The sequence below is a fragment of the Streptopelia decaocto genome, assembly GCF_964273445.1.
Source record: "Streptopelia decaocto genome assembly, contig: HAP1_SCAFFOLD_1415, whole genome shotgun sequence".
Lineage (NCBI taxonomy): Eukaryota > Metazoa > Chordata > Aves > Columbiformes > Columbidae > Streptopelia > Streptopelia decaocto.
The window spans coordinates 747-21,244 of record NW_028115805.1 but is presented as its reverse complement, the minus strand read 5'-3'; the positions used below and the strand labels follow the sequence as shown (position 1 = coordinate 21,244).

At 72.2% G+C, this 20,498-nt stretch overlaps 1 protein-coding gene across 1 annotated transcript in view; it reads right to left on the bottom strand.

Annotated features, from left to right (window-relative positions):
• The window catches only part of L1CAM (L1 cell adhesion molecule), a 34,587-nt gene extending 14,321 nt beyond the window's left edge, over positions 1-20,266 (bottom strand). Inside the window, 14 exon segments of the mRNA XM_082077209.1 lie at positions 261-385; positions 3,666-3,825; positions 4,271-4,437; positions 5,507-5,618; positions 6,544-6,687; positions 6,886-7,017; positions 8,047-8,228; positions 9,626-9,737; positions 10,814-10,984; positions 11,676-11,798; positions 13,281-13,462; positions 13,738-13,843; positions 15,283-15,373; positions 20,258-20,266. Of these exon segments, the coding sequence (XP_081933335.1) occupies positions 261-385; positions 3,666-3,825; positions 4,271-4,437; positions 5,507-5,618; positions 6,544-6,687; positions 6,886-7,017; positions 8,047-8,228; positions 9,626-9,737; positions 10,814-10,984; positions 11,676-11,798; positions 13,281-13,462; positions 13,738-13,843; positions 15,283-15,364 (1,798 nt within the window). The 5' untranslated portion in view covers positions 15,365-15,373; positions 20,258-20,266.
• Positions 20,267-20,498: the final 232 nt, after the last annotated feature.

The window sequence follows — 20,498 nt, the reverse complement described above, 5'->3', positions numbered from 1 at the left end:
CCCGGGGCAGAACCGGGTCCCTGGGGCAGAACCGGGTCCCGGGGCAGAACCGGCTCCCGGGGCAGAACCGGGTCCTGGGGCAGAACTGGGTCCCGGGGGCAGAACCGGGTCCCGGGGGCAGAACTGGGTCCCGGGGGCAGAACCGGGTCCCTGGGGCAGAACCGGGTCCCCGGGGCAGAACCGGGTCCCGGGGCAGAACTGGGTCCTGGGGCAGAACCGGCTCCCGGGGCAGCTCCGGCTCCCGGGCCGGCCGGGCTCACCCACGACGCGCAGCTGCGCTTCAGCCTCGGCCGCGTCCAGGCTTGTCCACGCGCGGCACGAGAACGTGCCCTGGTCCCCGTAGTCCACGCCGGCCACCGTCAGCGAGTCCCCGCTCAGCAGGTACCTGGGGGGACGCGGGACGTCACCCCCACGGGGGGACACGGGGACATCACCCCACTGGGGGACACGGGATGTCACCCCCATGGGGGACACAGGATGTCAGCCCCACTGGGGGACACGGGGACATCACCCCCATGGGGGGGACACGGGATGTCACCCCCACGGGGGGACACGGGGACATCACCCCCACGGGGGGACACGGGATGTCACCCCCACGGGGGGACACGGGGACATCACCCCCACGGGGGGACACGGGACATCACCCCCACGGGGGACACAGGATGTCAGCCCCACGGGGGGACACAGGATGTCACCCCCACGGGGGGACACGGGGACATCACCCCCACGGGGGACACAGGATGTCAGCCCCACGGGGGGACACAGGATGTCACCCCCACGGGGGGACACGGGACATCACCCCCACGGGGGGACACAGGATGTCAGCCCCACGGGGGGACATGGGGACATCACCCCCACGGGGGGGACACGGGATGTCACCCCCACAGGGGGCACGGGGACATCACCCCCACGGGGGACACAGGATGTCACCCCACGGGGGGACACGGGGACGTCACCCCCACGGGGGACACGGGATGTCAGCCCCACGGGGGGACACGGGGACATCACCCCCACGGGGGACACAGGATGTCAGCCCCACGGGGGGACACGGGGACGTCACCCCCACGGGGGACACGGGATGTCACCCCCACGGGGGGGACACGGGGACATCACCCCACGGGGGGACACGGGATGTCACCCCCACGGGAGGACACGGGGACATCACCCCCATGGGGGGACACGGGACGTCACCCCCACGGGGGGACACGGGGACGACACCCCACGGGGGGACACAGGATGTCAGCCCCACGGGGGGACACGGGATGTCACCCCCACGGGGGGACACGGGACATCACCCCCACGGGGGGACATGGGACGTCACCCCCACGGGGGGACACGGGGACGACACCCCACGGGGGGACACAGGATGTCAGCCCCACGGGGGGACACGGGATGTCACCCCCACGGGGGGACACGGGACATCACCCCCACGGGGGGACATGGGACGTCACCCCCACGGGGGGACACAGGATGTCAGCCCCACGGGGGGACACGGGGACATCACCCCCACGGGGGGACACAGGATGTCAGCCCCACGGGGGACACGGGGACATCACCCCACTGGGGGACACGGGATGTCACCCCCACAGGGGACACGGGGACGCCACCCCCACGGGGGGACACGGGGACGTCACCCCCACGGGGGGGACACGGGGACATCACCCCACGGGGGGACACAGGATGTCAGCCCCACAGGGGGACACGGGGACGTCACCCCCACGGGGGGACACGGGTACATCACCCCCACTGGGGGACACGGGATGTCACCCCCACGGGGGGGACACGGGGACATCACCCCACGGGGGGACACGGGACATCACCCCCACGGGGGGACACGGGGACGTCACCCCCACGGGGGGACACAGGATGTCAGCCCCACAGGGGGACACGGGGACGTCACCCCCACGGGGGGACACGGGGACGTCACCCCCACGGGGGGACACGGGTACATCACCCCCACTGGGGGACGCGGGACGTCACCCCACGGGGGGACGCGGGATGTCACCCCACGGGGGGACACGGGACGTCACCCCCACTGGGGGACACGGGATGTCAGCCCCACGGGGGGGACATGGGACGTCACCCCCACGGGGGGGACACGGGACATCACCCCCACGGGGGGACATGGGGACATCACCCCACTGGGGGACACAGGATGTCACCCCCACGGGGGGACACGGGGACGTCACCCCCACGGGGGGACACGGGACATCACCCCCACGGGGGGACACGGGATGTCAGCCCCACGGGGGGGACATGGGGACATCACCCCCACGGGGGGACACAGGATGTCACCCCCACGGGGGGACATGGGGACATCACCCCCACGGGGGGACACGGGGACATCACCCCCACGGGGGGACATGGGGACGTCACCCCCACGGGGGGGACACGGGGACGTTACCCCCACGGGGGGACACGGGGACATCACCCCCACGGGGGGACACGGGATGTCACCCCCACGGGGGGACACGGGGACGTCACCGCCACGGGGGGATACGGGACATCACCCCCACGGGGGGACACGGGGACGTCACCCCCACGGGGGACACGGGGACGTCACCCCCACGGGGGGACACAGGATGTCAGCCCCACGGGGGGGACATGGGACGTCACCCCCACGGGGGGACACGGGGACGTCACCCCCCAGGGGGGGACACGGGGACATCACCCCCACGGGGGGACACAGGATGTCAGCCCCACGGGGGGACACGGGGACATCACGCCCCACGGGGGGGACACGGGGACATCACCCCACGGGGGGACATGGGGACATCACCCCCACGGGGGGACACGGGGACGTCACCCCCACGGGGGGACACGGGGACATCACCCCACTGGGGGACACGGGATGTCAGCCCCACGGGGGGGACACGGGGACGTCACCCCCACGGGGGGACACGGGATGTCAGCCCCACGGGGGGACACGGGATGTCAGCCCCACGGGGGGACACGGGGACATCACCCCCACGGGGGGACACGGGATGTCACCCCCACGGGGGACACGGGGACATCACCCCACTGGGGGACACAGGGACATCACCCCCACGGGGGGACACGGGGACATCACCCCACGGGGGGACACGGGATGTCACCCCACGGGGGATACGGGATGTCACCCCCACGGGGGGACACGGGACATCACCCCCACGGGGGGACACGGGATGTCAGCCCCACGGGGGGGACACGGGGACATCACCCCCACGGGGGGACACAGGATGTCAGCCCCACGGGGGGGACACGGGGACATCACCCCACGGGGGGCACACAGGATGTCAGCCCCACGGGGGGACACGGGGACGTCACCCCACGGGGGGACACGGGATGTCAGCCCCACAGGGGGACACGGGGACATCACCCCCACGGGGGGACACGGGATGTCACCCCCACGGGGGACACGGGGACATCACCCCACTGGGGGACACAGGGACATCACCCCCACGGGGGGACACGGGGACATCACCCCCACGGGGGGACACGGGATGTCAGCCCCACGGGGGGGACACGGGGACATCACCCCCACGGGGGGACACAGGATGTCAGCCCCACGGGGGGGACACGGGGACGTCACCCCCATGGGGGGACACGGGGACGTCACCCCCACGGGGGACACAGGCCGCCACCCCCCCGCGGGGAGCGGGACCCCAGCCCCCCCGGCCCCTCACTTGTCGCTGTCGGGCGCCTCGCGCAGCAGCCGCCCGTCCTGCCGCCACTCCAGCCCGCGGGCCACCAGCGCCGGGTCGTAGGTGGCCACGCAGCGGAACGTCACCGTCTCGCCCTTCTTGGCCGTGATGCTGCGGGGGGGCACCTCGATGCGCGTGGCCGCTGGGGAGGGGGACGCGAGGGGTTAACGGGGCGGGGGGCCGGGGCGCTCCCGGGGGTCACGGGAAGAGTTTGGGGGGGCCTGGAGGGTCTGGGAAATGATTTGGGGGGATCCCAGGAAGGATCTGGGGGTCCCAGGGGAGTCCTGGGGTGGATCTGGGGGAGATCGGGGAGCTCTGGGCGGTCCCAGGACGGCTTTTGGGGTCCCTGGGGGTCCCAGGAAGGATGTAGGAGCCTCAGGAGGGATTTGGGGGGCACAGGGGACTGGTGAGGGTCCCAGGAAGGATTCGGGGGTCCCAGGGGAGTTCCAGAATGGATCCGGGAGAGACTGAAGAGCTCCGGGAGGATTTTGGGGTCCCTGGGGGATCCCAGGAAGGATGTGGGAGCCTCGGGAAGGTTTTGGGGGGCACAGGGGCCGGGTGAGGGTCCCGGGAAGGATTCGGGGTACCTCTGACGTCGAGGCGCGCGGTGACGCTGGCGTTGCTGTGCGGGTTGTGCGCGCGGCAGGTGAAGGGGCCGCCGTCCCCCCGCCCCACGGGGCCGAGCCGCAGCGTCCCGTTGGTGAAGATGAACGCCCGGTCGTCCTGCAGCGCCGGCTCCAGCGCCGCCGTCAGCCTGGGGGGGCCCGCGGTCAGGGGGGGACCCGGGGGGGGTCCTGGGGTCAGGGGGCTCCAGGGACCAGGGGGGGTCCCGGGGTCAGGGGGGTCCCGGGGTCAGGGGGGGCCCGGGGTCAGGGGGGGACCCGGGGGGGGTCCCGGGGTCAGGGGGCTCCGGGCACCCGGGGGGGGTCCCGGGGTCAGGGGGGGTCGGGGGGCTCCGGGGACCCGGGGGGGGGGTCCCCGGGGTCAGGGGGGTCAGGGGGCTCCGGGGACCCGGGGGGGGGGTCCTGGGGTCAGGGGGGTCCCGGGGTCAGGGGGGGTCGGGGGTCAGGGGGGCTCCGGGGACCAGGGGGGGCCCGGGGTCAGGGGGGGACCCGGGGTGGGTCCCAGGGTCAGGGGGGCTCCGGGGACCCAGGGGGGGTCCCGGGGTCAGGGGGGGACCCAGGGGGGGTCCCGGGGTCAGGGGGGCTCCGGGGACCCGGGGGGGCCCGGGGTCAGGGGGGGACCCAGGGGGGGTCCCAGGGTCAGGGGGGTCCCGCGGTCAGGGGGGGACCTGGGGGGGGTCCCGGGGTCAGGGGGCTCCGGGCACCCGGGAGGGGTCCCGGGGTCAGGGGGGCTCCAGGGACCCGGGGGGGGGTCCCGGGGTCAGGGGGGGACCCGGGGGGGTCCCGGGGTCAGGGGGGTCCCGGGGTCAGGGGGGGACCTGGGGGGGGTCCCGGGGTCAGGGGGGCTCCGGGGACCCGGGGGGGTCCCGGGGTCAGGGGGGGACCCGGGGGGGTCCCGGGGTCAGGGGGGTCCCGGGGTCAGGGGGGTCCCGGGGTCAGGGGGGGACCCGGGGGGGTCCCGGGATCAGGGGGGTCCCGGGGTCAGGGGGGCTCCGGGCACCCGGGGGGGTCCCGGGATCAGGGGGGTCCCGGGGTCAGGGGGGTCCCGGGGTCAGGGGGCTCCGGGGACCCGGGGGGGGTCCCGGGGTCAGGGGGGGACCCGGGGGGGTCCTGGGGTCAGGGGGGTCCCGGGGTCAGGGGGGTCCCGGGGTCAGGGGGCTCCGGGCACCCGGGGGGGTCCCGGGACGGGGTCTCGCTCACCACTCGACGGTGGGGGCGGGGGCCCCGAAGGCGCGGCAGTGCAGGAACGCCGTCTGGTTCTCCACCACCGCGTACGGCGTCGCGTCCGGCGTCAGGATCTTCACCGGCAGCTCTGGGGGGGCGCGGGGCGGTGAGCGGGGTGTCCGGACCCCCCAAGCCCCAAATACACCCCCCAGGCCTCCTAGGACAGCCCCAGGCATCACCACGGCAACGGGTACCCCCCGGTTGACATGGAGGCAGCCGGGCCGCTGTGGGAGCAGCAGGTTGCCATGGCAACCAGCTCCAGGCTGTGTTTCCATGGTGACGGCGAGGTGAGGGGTGCACGGTTGCCATGGGGCTGGTTGCTAAGGGGGACACCCGGGGATGGTTGCTGGGGGGGGATGGTTGCTAGGGAGACGCGGTTGCCATGCGGACGCGGTTGCCGTGGGGACGTGGCTGCCAGGGAGACCCGGTTGCTATGGGAATGTGGTCGCTGTGGGGATGTGGTTGCCGTGGGGATGTGGTTGCTGTGGGGATGCGGTTGCCGTGGGGATGCGGTTGCCGTGGGGATGTGGTTGCCATGGGGATGTGGTCGCTGTGGGGATGCGGTTGCCGTGGGGATGCGGCTGCCAGGGAGACCCGGTTGCTATGGGAATGTGGTCGCCGTGGGGATGCGGTTGCCATGGGGACGCGGTTGCCATGGGGACGCGGTCACGGTGGGTACCACATCCGCGGGCGGGGAACCCCGTGGCACGGGGATGCCGTCGCCAAGGCAACGCCCCCACTGCGGGGACAGTCCCCGGGGAGGATGTGGCTGCTGGGGGGGATGCCGTTGCTATGGCGACGGCTGCCAGGGCAACCTGTTGCTGTAGGGATGCTGTTGCCTGCGGGAACGCCCTTGGCAGGAGGGGCTGTGGGGGATCCCGGTGACTCCAAAGGGGATCCCGGGGGCCAAAGGGGGATCCCGGTGACTCCAAAGGGGATCCCGGGGGCCAAAGGGGGATCCGGGGGCCAAAGGGGGTCCGGGGGACCAAAGGGGGATCCGTGCCCCCGCTCACCCACGACGTGGACGTAGGCGTTGGCCAGCAGGCGCCCGTGCCGGTTCTGCGCCTCGCACTGCGCCACCAGCGTGTCGTTGGGCTCCAGGCGCGGCAGCACCAGCGCCCCCTCCCGCACCGCCCAGCGCGGCCCCCCCGGCGCCTCTGCAACGGAGCGGGGGGGTCAGGGCACCCCTGGGAACCCGACACCCCCCAGGGAGCCCCACACCCCCCGCAAACCCCGTCACCGCCCCCCCGTGTCCCTCCTGGGACTGCAGCACCCCCCACCCTGGAGGGACCCTCCGAGGGACCCCAATAATCCCCAAAGGACCCAAACCCCCCCGGGACCCCCCCGGTCCCTACCGTCGATGGGGACGCCGTTGAGGCGCCAGCGCAGGCGCGGCCGCGGTTTGCCGCCCACCACGCAGTCCAGCCGCGCCGCCTCCCCCGGCCCGAACACCCCGCTCTGCGGGCGCCGCACCCAGAACGGGGCCGCTGCGGGGGGACAGTCAGGGACCCGGCACCCCAGACCCCCGGCGCCCAGCCCAGCGCCCCCAGAACCACCACAGACCCCCAGAACCCCCCCAGACCCCCGGCGCCCAGCCCAGCGCGTCCCAGCGCCCCCAGAACCACCACAGACCCCCAGAACCATCCCAGTGTCCCCCAGTGCCCCCAGAACCACCCCAGCCCCCCAGAACCATCCCAGTGCCCCCCAGCACCCCCAGAACCCCCCCAGACCCCCAGAACCATCCCAGTGCCCCCCAGCACCCCCAGAACCACCCCAGCCCCCCAGAACCATCCCAGTGCCGCCCAGTGCCCCCAGAACCACCCCAGCCCCCCAGAACCCCCCCAGTGCCCCCCAGTGCCCCCAGAACCACCCCAGACCCCCAGAACCACCCCAGTGCCCCCCAGTGCCCCCAGAACCACCCCAGACCCCCGGCGCCCCCAGAACCACCACAGACCCCCAGAACCCCCCCAGACCCCCGGCGCCCAGCCCAGCGCCCCCAGAACCACCCCAGCCCCCCAGAACCATCCCAGTGCCCCCCAGTGCCCACAGCACCCACCCCAGTGCCCCAGAACTACCCCAGTGCCCCCAGCACCCATCCCAGTGCCCCCAGCACCCACCCCAGTGCCCCCAGAAACACCCCAGTGCCCCCAGTGCCAATCCCGGTGCCCTCAGTGCCCCCAGTGCCAATCCCGGTGTCCCCCAGTGCCCCCAGTGCCAGTCCCGGTGTCCCCAGTGCCCCCAGTGCCCCCAGTGCCCCCAGTGCCAATCCCGGTGCCCCCAGTGCCAATCCCGGTGTCCCCCAGTGCCCCCAGTGCCCCCAGTGCCCCCAGTGCCAATCCCGGTGCCCCCAGTGCCAGTCCCGGTGCCCTCAGTGCCCCCAGTGCCAATCCCGGTGTCTCCCGGTGCCCCCCGTGCCAATCCCAGTGTCCCCCAGTGCCCCCAGTGCCAGTCCCGGTGCCCCCAGTGCCCCCAGTGCCAATCCCGGTGCCCCCAGTGCCAGTCCCGGTGCCCGGTACCCTCGACGGTGACGAGGTGGCTGCGGCGGGCGCTGCCGCGGCTGTTCTCGGCCACGCACTCGTACTCGCCGTCGTCCGCCTCCTCCACCGCCCGCAGCCGCAGCGTCTTGTTGAAGTTCTCCAGCGCCGCGCGGGCCGGCAGGGGCCCGTTCAGCCGCTGCCACCGCACCGCGGGCGTGGGGCTGCGCACGGGGACGGGGGTCAGACACCCCCAGAACCACCGACACCCCCGGGAACCATCGGCAGGGGGGTCACGGGGGGCTGGGGACACCCCCGGGACCGGCAGGGGCCCGTTCAGCCGCTGCCACCGCACCGCGGGCGTGGGGCTGCGCACGGGGACGGGGGTCAGACACCCCCGGGACCGACATCACCCCGGAACAACCGACATCACCCCCCGAACCACCGACATCACCCCCGGAACCACCGACACCCCCGGGAACCATCGGCAGGGGGGTCACGGGGGGCTGGGGACACCCCCGGGACCGGCAGGGGCCCGTTCAGCCGCTGCCACCGCACCGCGGGCGTGGGGCTGCGCACGGGGACGAGGGTCAGACACCCCCGGGACCGACATCACCCCGGAACAACCGACATCACCCCCCGAACCACCGACATCACCCCCACGGAACCACCGACACCCCCCGAACCACCGACATCACCCGGAACCACCGACATCACCCCCGGGACCACCGACATCACCCCCGGAACCACCGACACCCCCGGGACCGACATCACCCCCAGAACCACCGACATCACCCCCCGAACCACCGACATCACCCCCGGAACCACCGACACCCCCCGGAACCACCGACACCCCCGGGACCACCGACATCACCCCCTGGAACCACCGACATCACCCTCCTGGAACCACCGACATCACCCCCGGAACCACCGACACCCCCGGGACCACCGACATCACCCCCTGGAACCACCGACATCACCCTCCTGGAACCACCGACATCACCCTCCTGGAACCACCGACACCCCCCGGAACCACCGACATCACCCGGGAACCACCGACATCACCCCCGGAACCACCAACACCCCCCGGAACCACCGACATCACCCCCGGAACCACCGACACGCCCCGGAACCACCGACATCACCCCCGGGACCACCGACACCCCCCGGAACCACCGACATCACCCCCAGAACCACCAACATCACCCCCCGAACCACCGACATCCCCCGGAACCACCGACATCACCCCCCGAACCACCGACACCCCCGGGACCGACATCACCCCCAGAACCACCAACATCACCCCCAGAACCACCAACATCACCCCCCGGAACCACTGACATCCCCCCTGGAACCACCGACATCACCCCCCGGAACCACCGACACCCCCCGGGAACCACCGACACCCCCCGGAACCACCGAGATCACCCCCGGAACCACCGACACCCCCCGGAACCACCGACACCCCCCGGGACCACCGACATCCCCCGGGACCACCGACACCCCCCCGGAACCACCGACACCCCCCGGGACCACCGACACCCCCAGGATGTCCCCAACGTCCCCGGACATCCCCGACACCCCCCAGGACTCCCCGCCCCCCCAGCCCCCCCGCACTCACAGCCCCTCGGCGATGCACTCGAGCACCAGAGTGCCCCCCCGCAGGGCGATGTGGGGGGGCTGCGATTCGGGGGGCACCACGAGGCGGGGGCGGCGGGACTGCACCGAGTTACCTGGGGGGGAGGGGGTTAGCGGGGGGGGACACCCCCTGAGATCCCCAGAACCCCAAAGACCCCCCCAGAATCCCGGCAACCCCCCGAGAACCCCTGAGACCCCCCCAGAATCCCAGCGACCCCCTGAGAACCCCTGAGACCCCCCCCAGAATCCCAGCGACCCCCTGAAAACCCCAGAGACCCCCCCAGACCCACCAATAAACCCAGGGACCCCCACCAGAACCTCAGGGCCCCCCCACACCCGGGGTTCCCCTGCCCCCCCAAACCCCTGGGACCCCAATACCCAGGGGCTCCCCTGCCCCCCCAAACCCCCTGTGGCCCCACACCCAGGGGTTCCCCTGCCCCCCCAAACCCACTGGGGACCCCCACACCCGGGGCTCCCCTGCCCCCCCAAACCCCCTCGGGACCCCCACACCCGGGGGTTCCCCTGCCCCCCCAACCCACTGGGGACCCCCAAACCCACCGGGGACCCCCACACCCAGGGGTTCCGCTGCCCCCCCAACCAGCCTGGGACCCCCACACCCGGGGCTCCCCTGCCCCCCAAACCCCCTGGGGACCCCCACACCCGGGGCTCCCCTGCCCCCCCAAACCCCTGGGGCCCCCACACCCAGGGGTTCCCCTGCCCCCCCAAACCCCCTGGGGACCCCCACACCCGGGGGTTCCCCTGCCCCCCCAAACCCCCTGGGGACCCCCACACCCGGGGGTTCCCCTGCCCCCCCCAAACCCCTGGGACCCCCACACCCAGGGTTCCCCTGCCCCCCCAAACCAGCCTGGGACCCCCACACCCGGGGTTCCCCTGCCCCCCCAAACCCACTGGGGACCCCCACACCCAGGGGCTCCCCCTGCCCCCCAAACCCCTGGGGACCCCCACACCCGGGGCTCCCCTGCCCCCCCCAAACCAGCCTGGGACCCCCACACCCAGGGGCTCCCCTGCCCCCCCAAACCAGCCTGGGACCCCCACACCCGGGGGTTCCCCTGCCCCCCCAAACCCCTGGGGACCCCCACACCCGGGGCTCCCCTGCCCCCCCAACCCCCTGGCCCCCCGCCCAGGCTGGGGAGGGGTGCGCGGGGCTCACCGGGGCGCACGCGCAGGTCCAGCGGCTCCTTCTGGATGATGGTGCGCGGCCCCAGGTAGTGCGCGTGGCAGATGTAGTCGGGGTGACTGTCCCCCGCCCGCGCGTTGGCGAAGTACAGGAAGCCGTCCTGGCCCATGCTGACCCGCGCGTCCTGCGCGATGTGCAGGATCCCTGCGGGACGCGGGGTCAGGGGACCCCGAAACCGCTGACCCCGCGGGGAAAGGGGGGCGGCGCGGTGGGGGGTGCAGCGGGGTGTTGGGGGGCGGTGAAGGGGATCATTGGAGGGCGAGGGGTTGGGGGACCCCAGGAGGGTACCAGGGGTCCCAAGGGGTGCGGGGCGATTTGGGGGTCCCCGGGGTGCAATGGGGTGCGTTAAGGGGGTGCAGAGGGGTTGGGGGGTGCTGGGGAAGTTTGGGGGTGCAGGGGGGATAAGGGGGTGCAGGGGAAGTTTGGGGGTGCAGGGGTGTGTTAAGGGGGTGCAGAGGGGTTAGGGGGTGCAGGGGGGATAAGGGGGTGCAGGGGGATAAGGGGGTGCAGAGGGGTTGGGGGGTGCAGGGGAAGTTTGGGGGTGCAGGGGGGATAAGGGGGTGCAGGGGGATAAGGGGGTGCAGAGGGGTTGGGGGGTGCAGGGGAAGTTTGGGGGTGCAGGGGAAGTTTGGGGGTGCAGGGGGGATAAGGGGGTGCAGGGGAAGTTTGGGGGTGCAGGGGGATAAGAGGGTGCAGAGGAAGTTTGGGGGTGCAGGGGTGTGTTAAGGGGGTGCAGAGGGGTTAGGGGGTGCAGGGGGGATAAGGGGGTGCAGGGGAAGTTTGGGGGTGCAGGGGGGGATAAGGGGGTGCAGGATCAGCCCCCCCGGCTGCTCACGGCTGTTGAGCCAGTAGATCTTGGGGGGCACGGCGCTCTTGGGGGGGTCACAGGGCAGCACCACGGGGTCCCCCTCCTCCACCTCCACCGGCGTCACCTTCTCCTTGGGCCACTGCGGCGTGTCTGGGGACAACGGCTGCTGGGGGGGCGCGGGGGGGCCCCAACCAGCCTGGGACCCCCACACCCGCTGCCCCCCCAACCAGCCTGGGACCCCCACACCCGCTGCCCCCCCAAACCAGCCTGGGACCCCCACACCCGCTGCCCCCCCAACCAGCCTGGGACCCCCACACCCAGGGGTTCCCCTGCCCCCCCAAACCAGCCTGGGACCCCCACACCCGGGGGTTCCCCTGCCCCCCCAAACCAGCCTGGGACCCCCACACCCAGGGGTTCCCCTGCCCCCCCAACCAGCCTGGGACCCCCACACCCAGGGGTTCCCCTGCCCCCCCAAACCAGCCTGGGACCCCCACACCCGGGGGTTCCCCTGCCCCCCCAAACCAGCCTGGGACCCCCACACCCAGGGACTCCCCTGCCCCCCCAAACCAGCCTGGGACCCCCACACCCAGGGACTCCCCTGCCCCCCCAAACCAGCCTGGGACCCCCACACCCAGGGACTCCCCTGCCCCCCCAAACCAGCCTGGGACCCCCACACCCGGGGGCTCCCCTGTCCCCCCCAACCAGCCTGGGACCCCCACACCCGGTGCCCCCCCAACCAGCCTGGGACCCCCACACCCGGGGCTCCCCCTGCCCCCCCAAACCAGCCTGGGACCCCCACACCCGCTGCCCCCCCAACCAGCCTGGGACCCCCACACCCGGGGGCTCCCCTGCCCCCCCAAACCAGCCTGGGACCCCCACACCCGGGGCTCCCCCTGCCCCCCCAAACCAGCCTGGGACCCCCACACCCAGGGGTTCCCCTGCCCCCCCAACCAGCCTGGGACCCCCACACCCGGTGCCCCCCCAACCAGCCTGGGACCCCCACACCCGCTGCCCCCCCAACCATTTGGGGTTCGGATCTCACTCTCGGCGATGACCGTCGCCTCGGGGGGATTGGGGGGTCCCGGGGGTGTTATTTGGGGGTATTTGGGGTTCGGGGCTCACTCTCGGTGATGACCGTCACCTCGGGGGGATTGGGGGGGGATTTGGCGGGTATTTGGGGGGTATTTGGGGTCCCAGGTCTCACTCTCGGCGATGACCGTCGCCTCGGGGGGATTGGGGGGTCCCGGGGGTATTATTTGGGGGTATTTGGGGTTCGGGGCTCACTCTCGGCGATGACGGCCGCCTCGGGGGGATTGGGGGGTATTTGGGGGTCCCCAGGGGTATTTTGGGTCTCACTCTCGGCGATGACCGTCGCCTCGGGGGGATTGGGGGGTCCCGGGGGTGTTATTTGGGGGTCCCCAGGGGTATTTGGGGGTCCCCAGGGGTATTTGGGGGCTCACTCTCGGCGATGACCGTCGCCTCGGGGGGATTTGGGGGGGTATTTGGGGGGTATTATTTGGGGGTATTTGGGGTTCGGGGCTCACTCTCGGCGATGACCGTCGCCTCGGGGGGATTGGGGGGGATTTGGGGGGATTTGGGGGGATTTGGGGGGTTTTGGGGTTCGGGGCTCACTCTCGGCGATGACGGCCGCCTCGGCGCTCAGCGCGGTGCCCAGCGCGTTGCTGGCCCAGCAGCGGAACCGGCCCTGCAGGCGCCCGGCCTGGCTGGCGTTGATCACCAGGGTCCCCGCGGCCACCGTCACCCCCGCCTGCTCCTCGGGGACCAGCGGCGCGTCCTCCCGCGTCCAGCGGTACCTGCGGGGACACGGGGGACACGGGGTGGGACACGGGGGGACACGGGGGGACACGGGGGACACGGGGTGGGACACGGGGTGGGACACGGGGTGGGACACGGGGTGGGGACACGGGGGGACACGGGATGGGGACACGGGGGGACACGGGATGGGGGGACACGGGGTGGGACACGGGATGGGGACATGGGGGGACACGGGGTGGGACACGGGGGACACGGGGACACTCACTACACGGGGGGGACATGGGGGGGACACGGGGGACACGGGGTCACTCACTGCACGGGGGGGTTCCCGGTGGCCGCGCACTTGAGGACGACGTCGTCGCTGGGGAACACGACGAGCTGCTCCGGGGGCTGCTCCGTCAGCTCGGGGGGCTGCAGGACTGCGGGGGGGTCACACCCGGGACCCCCGAGCCCCCAGACCCACCGGGCACCCCGGGACCCCGGGAGCCCCCAGACCCACCGGGGACCCCAGGGAGCCCCCAGACCCACCGGGCACCCCGGGACCCCGGGAGCCCCCAGACCCACCGGGCACCCCGGGAGCCCCCAGACCCACCGGGCACCCCGGGACCCCGGGAGCCCCCAGACCCACCGGGGACCCTGGGACCCCAGGGAGCCCCCAGACCCACCGGGCACCCCGGGACCCCGGGAGCCCCCGGACCCACCGGGCACCCCAGGAGCCCCCAGACCCACCGGGCACCCCGGGACCCCAGGAGCCCCCAGACCCAGCGGGTACCCCAGGACCCCAGGGAGCCCCCAGACCCACCGGGGACCCCGGGACCCCGGGAGCCCCCAGACCCACCGGGGACCCCGGGTACCCCGGAGCCCCGACGGGCCACCCTGACACCCCCCAGGCACCTCGGGGACCCCCCGAGACCCCCCAGAGCCACCCGGAGCACCCCTGGGACCCCAGAGCCCCCCCGGGACCCCCCAGGACCCCAGAGCCCCCCCGGGACCCCCCGGGACCCCAGAGCCCCCCCAGGACCCCCCGGGACCCCAGAGCCCACCCGGGACCCCCCGGGACCCCCAGACTCACGCTCGTGCAGCCCATCTGCATCATCCCGGGGGCACAGGGGAGAGACACAGCGGTGAGCGGGGCCGTGAGCGTGCAAAGAGTCCTCGTGCAACAGTGAGCGTGCAAAGAGTCCTCGTGCAACAGTGAGCGTGCAAAGAGTCCTCGTGCAACAGGGCGAGCGTGCAAAGAGTCCTCGTGCAACAGTGAGCGTGCAAAGAGTCCTCGTGCAACAGTGAGCGTGCAAAGAGTCCTCGTGCAACAGGGCGAGCGTGCAAAGAGTCCTCGTGCAACAGTGAGCGTGCAAAGAGTCCTCGTGCAACAGTGAGTGTGCAAAGAGTCTTCATGCAACAGGGCAAGCATGCAAGAGTCCTTGTACAACAGTGAGTGTGCAAAGAGTTCTCATGCAGCAGTGAGTGTGCAAAGAGTCCTCGTGCAACAGGGTGAGTGTGCAAGGTGTCCTTGTACAACAGTGAGTGTGCAAAGAGTTCTCATGCAGCAGTGAGTGTGCAAAGAGTCCTCGTGCAACAGGGTGAGTGTGCAAGGAGTCCTCATACAACAGTGAGCGTGCAGAGCCCTTGTGCGAGGCGGGTGGGCGTGCAAGGAGTCCTTGTACAACAGTGAGCGTGCAAAGAGCCCTCGTGCGAGGCGGGTGGGTGTGCAAGGAGTCCTTGTACAACAGTGAGCGTGCAGAGCCCTCGTGCGAGGCGGGTGGGTGTGCAAGGAGCCCTCGTGCGAGGCGGGTGGGCGTGCAGGGACCACGTGCGGGAGCCGCGTGCAAGGCCGTGGTGCGAGGGGCCGCTCACTCACACTCGCGGGGGATGGTGATGGCGGCTCCGGGCGCCCCCAGCGCCAGCAGCAGCAGGAGCGCGAGCCCCCGGGGCAGCGCCATGGCCGGGCCCTGGGACACACGGGGGGACGGTCACCGGGGACCGGGACACACGGGGGAGCGTCACCGGGGACCGGGACACACGGGGGAGCGTCACCGGGCACCGGGACACACGGGGGAGCGTCACCGGGGACCGGGACACACGGGGGGAGCGTCACCGGGGGACGGGGACACACGGGGGGACGGTCACCGGGGACCGGGACACACGGGGGAGCGTCACCGGGGACCGGGACACACGGGGGAGCGTCACCGGGAACCGGGACACACGGGGGGAGCGTCACCGGGCCCTGGGACACACGGGGGAGCGTCACCGGGCACCGGGGCCCTGGGACACACGGGGGGAGCGTCACCGGGCACCGGGACACACCGGGGAGCGTCACCGGGCACCGGGCACCGGGACACACGGGGGAGCGTCACCGGGCACCGGGACACACCGGGGAGCGTCACCGGGGGGACCGGGACACACGGGGGGAGCGTCACCGGGGACCGGGACACACGGGGGGAGCGTCACCGGGCACCGGGACACACCGGGGAGCGTCACCGGGCCCTGGGACACACGGGGGAGCGTCACCGGGCACCGGGACACACGGGGGAGCGTCACCGGGCACCGGGACACACGGGGGGAGCGTCACCGGGCACCGGGACACACGGGGGGAGCGTCACCGGGGACCGGGACACACGGGGGGAGCGTCACCGGGCACCGGGGACACACGGGGGGACGGTCACCGGGCACCGGGACACACGGGGGAGCGTCACCGGGGACCGGGACACACGGGGGAGCGTCACCGGGCACCGGGACACACGGGGGAGCGTCACCGGGCACCGGGACACACGGGGGAGCGTCACCGGGGACCGGGACACACGGGGGGAGCGTCACCGGGCACCGGGACACACGAGGGGAGCGTCACCGGGGACCGGGACACACGGGGGGAGCGTCACCGGGCACCGGGACACACGGGGGAGCGTCACCGGGCACCGGGACACACGGGGGAGCGTCACCGGGCACCGGGACACACGGGGGGAGCGTCACCGGGCACCGGGACACACGGGGGGAGCGTCACCGGGGACCGGGACACACGGGGGGAGCGTCACCGGGGGACGGGGACACACGGGGGAGCGTCACCCGGGGGACCGGGCACCGGGACACACGGGGGAGCGTCACCGGGGACCGGGACACACGGGGGGAGCGTCACCGGGGACCGGGACACACGGGGGGACGGTCACCGGGCACCGGGACACACGGGGGGACGGTCACCGGGGACCGGGACACACGGGGGAGCGTCACCGGGCACCGGGCACCGGGACCCCCCCCCCCCGCTCCATTGTGTGGCGGCCGCCGCCTCCCCTCCCCCCCGCCAAAGGATGCGCCCGTTTCCATGGCAACGCCTAATGAGGGAACCTGTCACCTTGGCTCGGGCCCCGCGCCCGAGCGGCCCCGCCCCCTCTCGTCAGCACCCTGGACAGGGACCCAGGCGTCCGAGCGCCCGCCCCCCCCGCCCCGGGGACCCAGGCGTCCGGGGCCGCTCCCCCCGCGGGAAGGACCCAGGCGGCCGAGCGCCCCGCCCCCCCCCGCCGCAGGGGACCCAGGCGTCCGGGCCCCCCCCGGAGGGCCCCCGGGCGGAAGCGGGGGCGGCCCCGGCGGGAACAACGGGCCCTTGTTGACCCCGCATTCCTGGGGGGGGGAGGGACCGGGCGGTGACCCCCCCCCCCCGCCCCGGGCGGCACCCAGGAGCCCCGCCCCCACACAAGGGGACCCAGGCGTCCGGGCTCCTCCCTGCTTCCCCCCCCCCCACCCCATGGACCCAGGCGTCCGGGTGCCGCAGGTGGGGGAGGACAGGGCCCGTGGCACCTGTAGGGAAATGACCGCCATGGGGGGGACCCAGGCGTCCGAGCCCCACCACGGCCCCCCAGGGGACCCAGGCGTCCGGTGACACCGCCCGTGCCCCCCCCGCGCGGGGCCCCCCCGCGGGCCCCACCCATCTGTTGGACGGGCTGGGATCCTATAGGGATCCTATAGAGCCCCTATAGAGCCCCTACGGAGCCCCCCGAGCCCCCCGGCTGCTGAGGGACCCTATAGAGCCCCCGCAGAGCTCCCCGTCCCCACAGCGACCCTATGGAGACCCTATGGAGACCCTATGGAGACCCTATGGAGACCCTATGGAGACCCGCAGCCCCACAGACCCCACACACAGAACCTACAGAGGCCCGGCACAGCTCCCCTGCCCTATAGACACCCTGCTGAGAGCCTATAGAGCTCCCGACACAAACCCCCTGCCCTATAGACACCCCGCTGAGAGCCTATAGAGCTCCCGACACAAACCCCCTGCCCTATAGACACCCCGCTGAGAGCCTATAGAGCTCCCGACACAAACCCCCTGCCCTATAGACACCCTGCCCTATAGCCACTATAGAGCTCCCGACACAAACCCCCTGCCCTATAGACACCCCGCTGAGAGCCTATAGAGCTCCCGACACAAACCCCCTGCCCTATAGACGCAGCTCCCGGCCCTACACAGACACTGTGCAGACGCTATGGAGCCCCCTGCCATATAGACACTGCACAGAGACCCTATAGATCTCCCAGCAGAGCTCCCCGGGCTTACAGAAACCCTGTGGAGACCCTATAGGGACCCCCCATGCCCCACGCTGGATGGCGGGGACCCCCACCCAGCCCTATAGAGACCCCATAACCCCCTCCTGGCGCAGCTCCAGCCCCATGGACACCCTATAGATCCACCTGTGCCTCAGACCAACCCATATAGACGTGCTATAGAACCTCTGCTACCTCAGCCCAGCCCTATAGAACCACCTGTGCCTCAGCGCAGCCCATATAGACATGCTATAGAACCTCTGCTACCTCAGCCCAGCCCTATAGAACCACCTGTGCCTCAGCGCAGCCCGTAAACATCCCATAGACACATCTTTACGTCAGCCCAGCCCCAGAAACGTTTATAAAGACATTTCTACCTCAGCCCAGCCCATACAGCTCCTATAGAACCCCTTTACCTCAGCCCACCCCATACAGCTCCTATAGAGCCCCTTTACCTCAGCCCACCCCATACAGCTCCTATAGAGCCCCTTTACCTCAGCCCAGCCCATACAGCTCCTATAGAGCCCCTTTACCTCAGCCCAGCCCATACAGCTCCTATAGAGCCCCTTTACCTCAGCCCACCCCATACAGCTCCTATAGAGCCCCTTTACCTCAGCCCAGCCCATACAGCTCCTATAGAGCCCCTTTACCTCAGCCCAGCCCATACAGCTCCTATAGAGCCCCTTTACCTCAGCCCACCCCATACAGCTCCTATAGAGCCCCTTTACCTCAGCCCAGCCCATACAGCTCCTATAGAGCCCCTTTACCTCAGCCCACCCCATACAGCTCCTATAGAGCCCCTTTACCTCAGCCCACCCCATACAGCTCCTATAGAGCCCCTTTACCTCAGCCCAGCTCTACAAACAGCCCATAGAACCATCTTTACCTCAGCGCAGCCTCGCAAATGCTCTATAGATCCCTCTTTACCTCAGCCCGGCCCTACAGGCACCCTATACACACCCATAGACACCCATACGCACCCTATAGAGGCACCGTTACCCCAGCCCCTCCCCATACGCACCCTATAGAGCCACCGCTACCCCAGCCCCTCCCCATACGCACCCTATAGAGCCACCGTTACCCCAGCCCCTCCCCATATGCACCCTATAGAGCCACCGTTACCCCAGCCCATCCCCATACGCACCCTATAGAGCCACCGCTACCCCAGCCCATCCCCATACGCACCCTATAGAGGCACCGTTACCCCAGCCCCTCCCCATACGCACCCTATAGAGGCACCGCTACCCCAGCCCATCCCCATACGCACCCTATAGAGGCACCGTTACCCCAGCCCATCCCCATACGCACCCTATAGAGGCACCGTTACCCCAGCCCCTCCCCATACGCACCCTATAGAGGCACCGCTACCCCAGCCCCTCCCCATACGCACCCTATAGAGGCACCGTTACCCCAGCCCATCCCCATACGCACCCTATAGAGGCACCGTTACCCCAGCCCCTCCCCATACGCACCCTATAGAGCCACCGTTACCCCAGCCCATCCCCATACGCACCCTATAGAGCCACCGTTACCCCACCCATCCTCACAGACCCCCCCGCCACCATTTCCCCCCAGCCCAGCCCCCAGCCCAGCCCCACACGCCCCCACAGACGCAGTTTCACCTCAGCCCCCCCGCCCCCCCGCAGCCGCTTCCCGCCCCCCGGGAGCCCCTTCCCTTCCCTCCGCTGCCCCGCCCGGAGCAGCCCCGGCTCCGATCCGCCGATCCCCGGCTCCGATCCCCCGATCCCCCGATCCCCCGGCTCCGATCCCCCCCGATCCCCCGGCTCCGACCCCCGGCTCCGATCCCCCGATCCGATCGTCCGGCTCCGATCCCCCGGCTCCGATCCGCCGGGCTCCGACCCCTCGGCTCCGATCCCCCGGCTCCGATCCGCCGATCCCCGGCTCCGATCCCCCGGTCCGATCCCCCGGCTCCGATCCCCCGATCCCCGGCTCCGATCCCCCGGCTCCGACCCCCCGATCCCCCGGCTCCGATCCCCCGATCCCCGGCTCCGATCCCCGGCTCCGATCCCCCGGTCCGATCCCCCGGTCCGATCCCCCGGCTCCGATCCCCCGGTCCGATCCGCCGATCCCCCGGCTCCGACCCCCGGCTCCGATCCCCCGGGCAGCCCCGGCTCCGACCCCCGGCTCCGATCCCCCGGGCAGCCCCGGCTCCGACCCCTCGGCTCCGATCCCCCAGCTCCGACCCCCGGCTCCGATCCCCCGGCTCCGACCCCCCCGGGCAGCCCCGGCTCCGACCCCCGGCTCCGATCCCCCGGCTCCGACCCCCCGGTCCGATCCGCCCGCACCTGCTCCGGCCGCTCCCAGCTCGGGGCTGCGGCTGCCGCGGGGTTGACATAATCCGCCCGAGGCCCCGCCCCCGCCGGGAAACCCCGCCCCCCGCCCCGCCCCCGCGGCCACACCCTGGGACACAGCGGGGAGCGCCCGGACGCCTGGGTCCCCGGGGGGATTCTGAGCCACTCCCGGCTCCCCGGGGAGGGGGCTGAGCCCCCCGGACGCCTGGGTCCCCCCGGATGCCTGGGTCCCCCC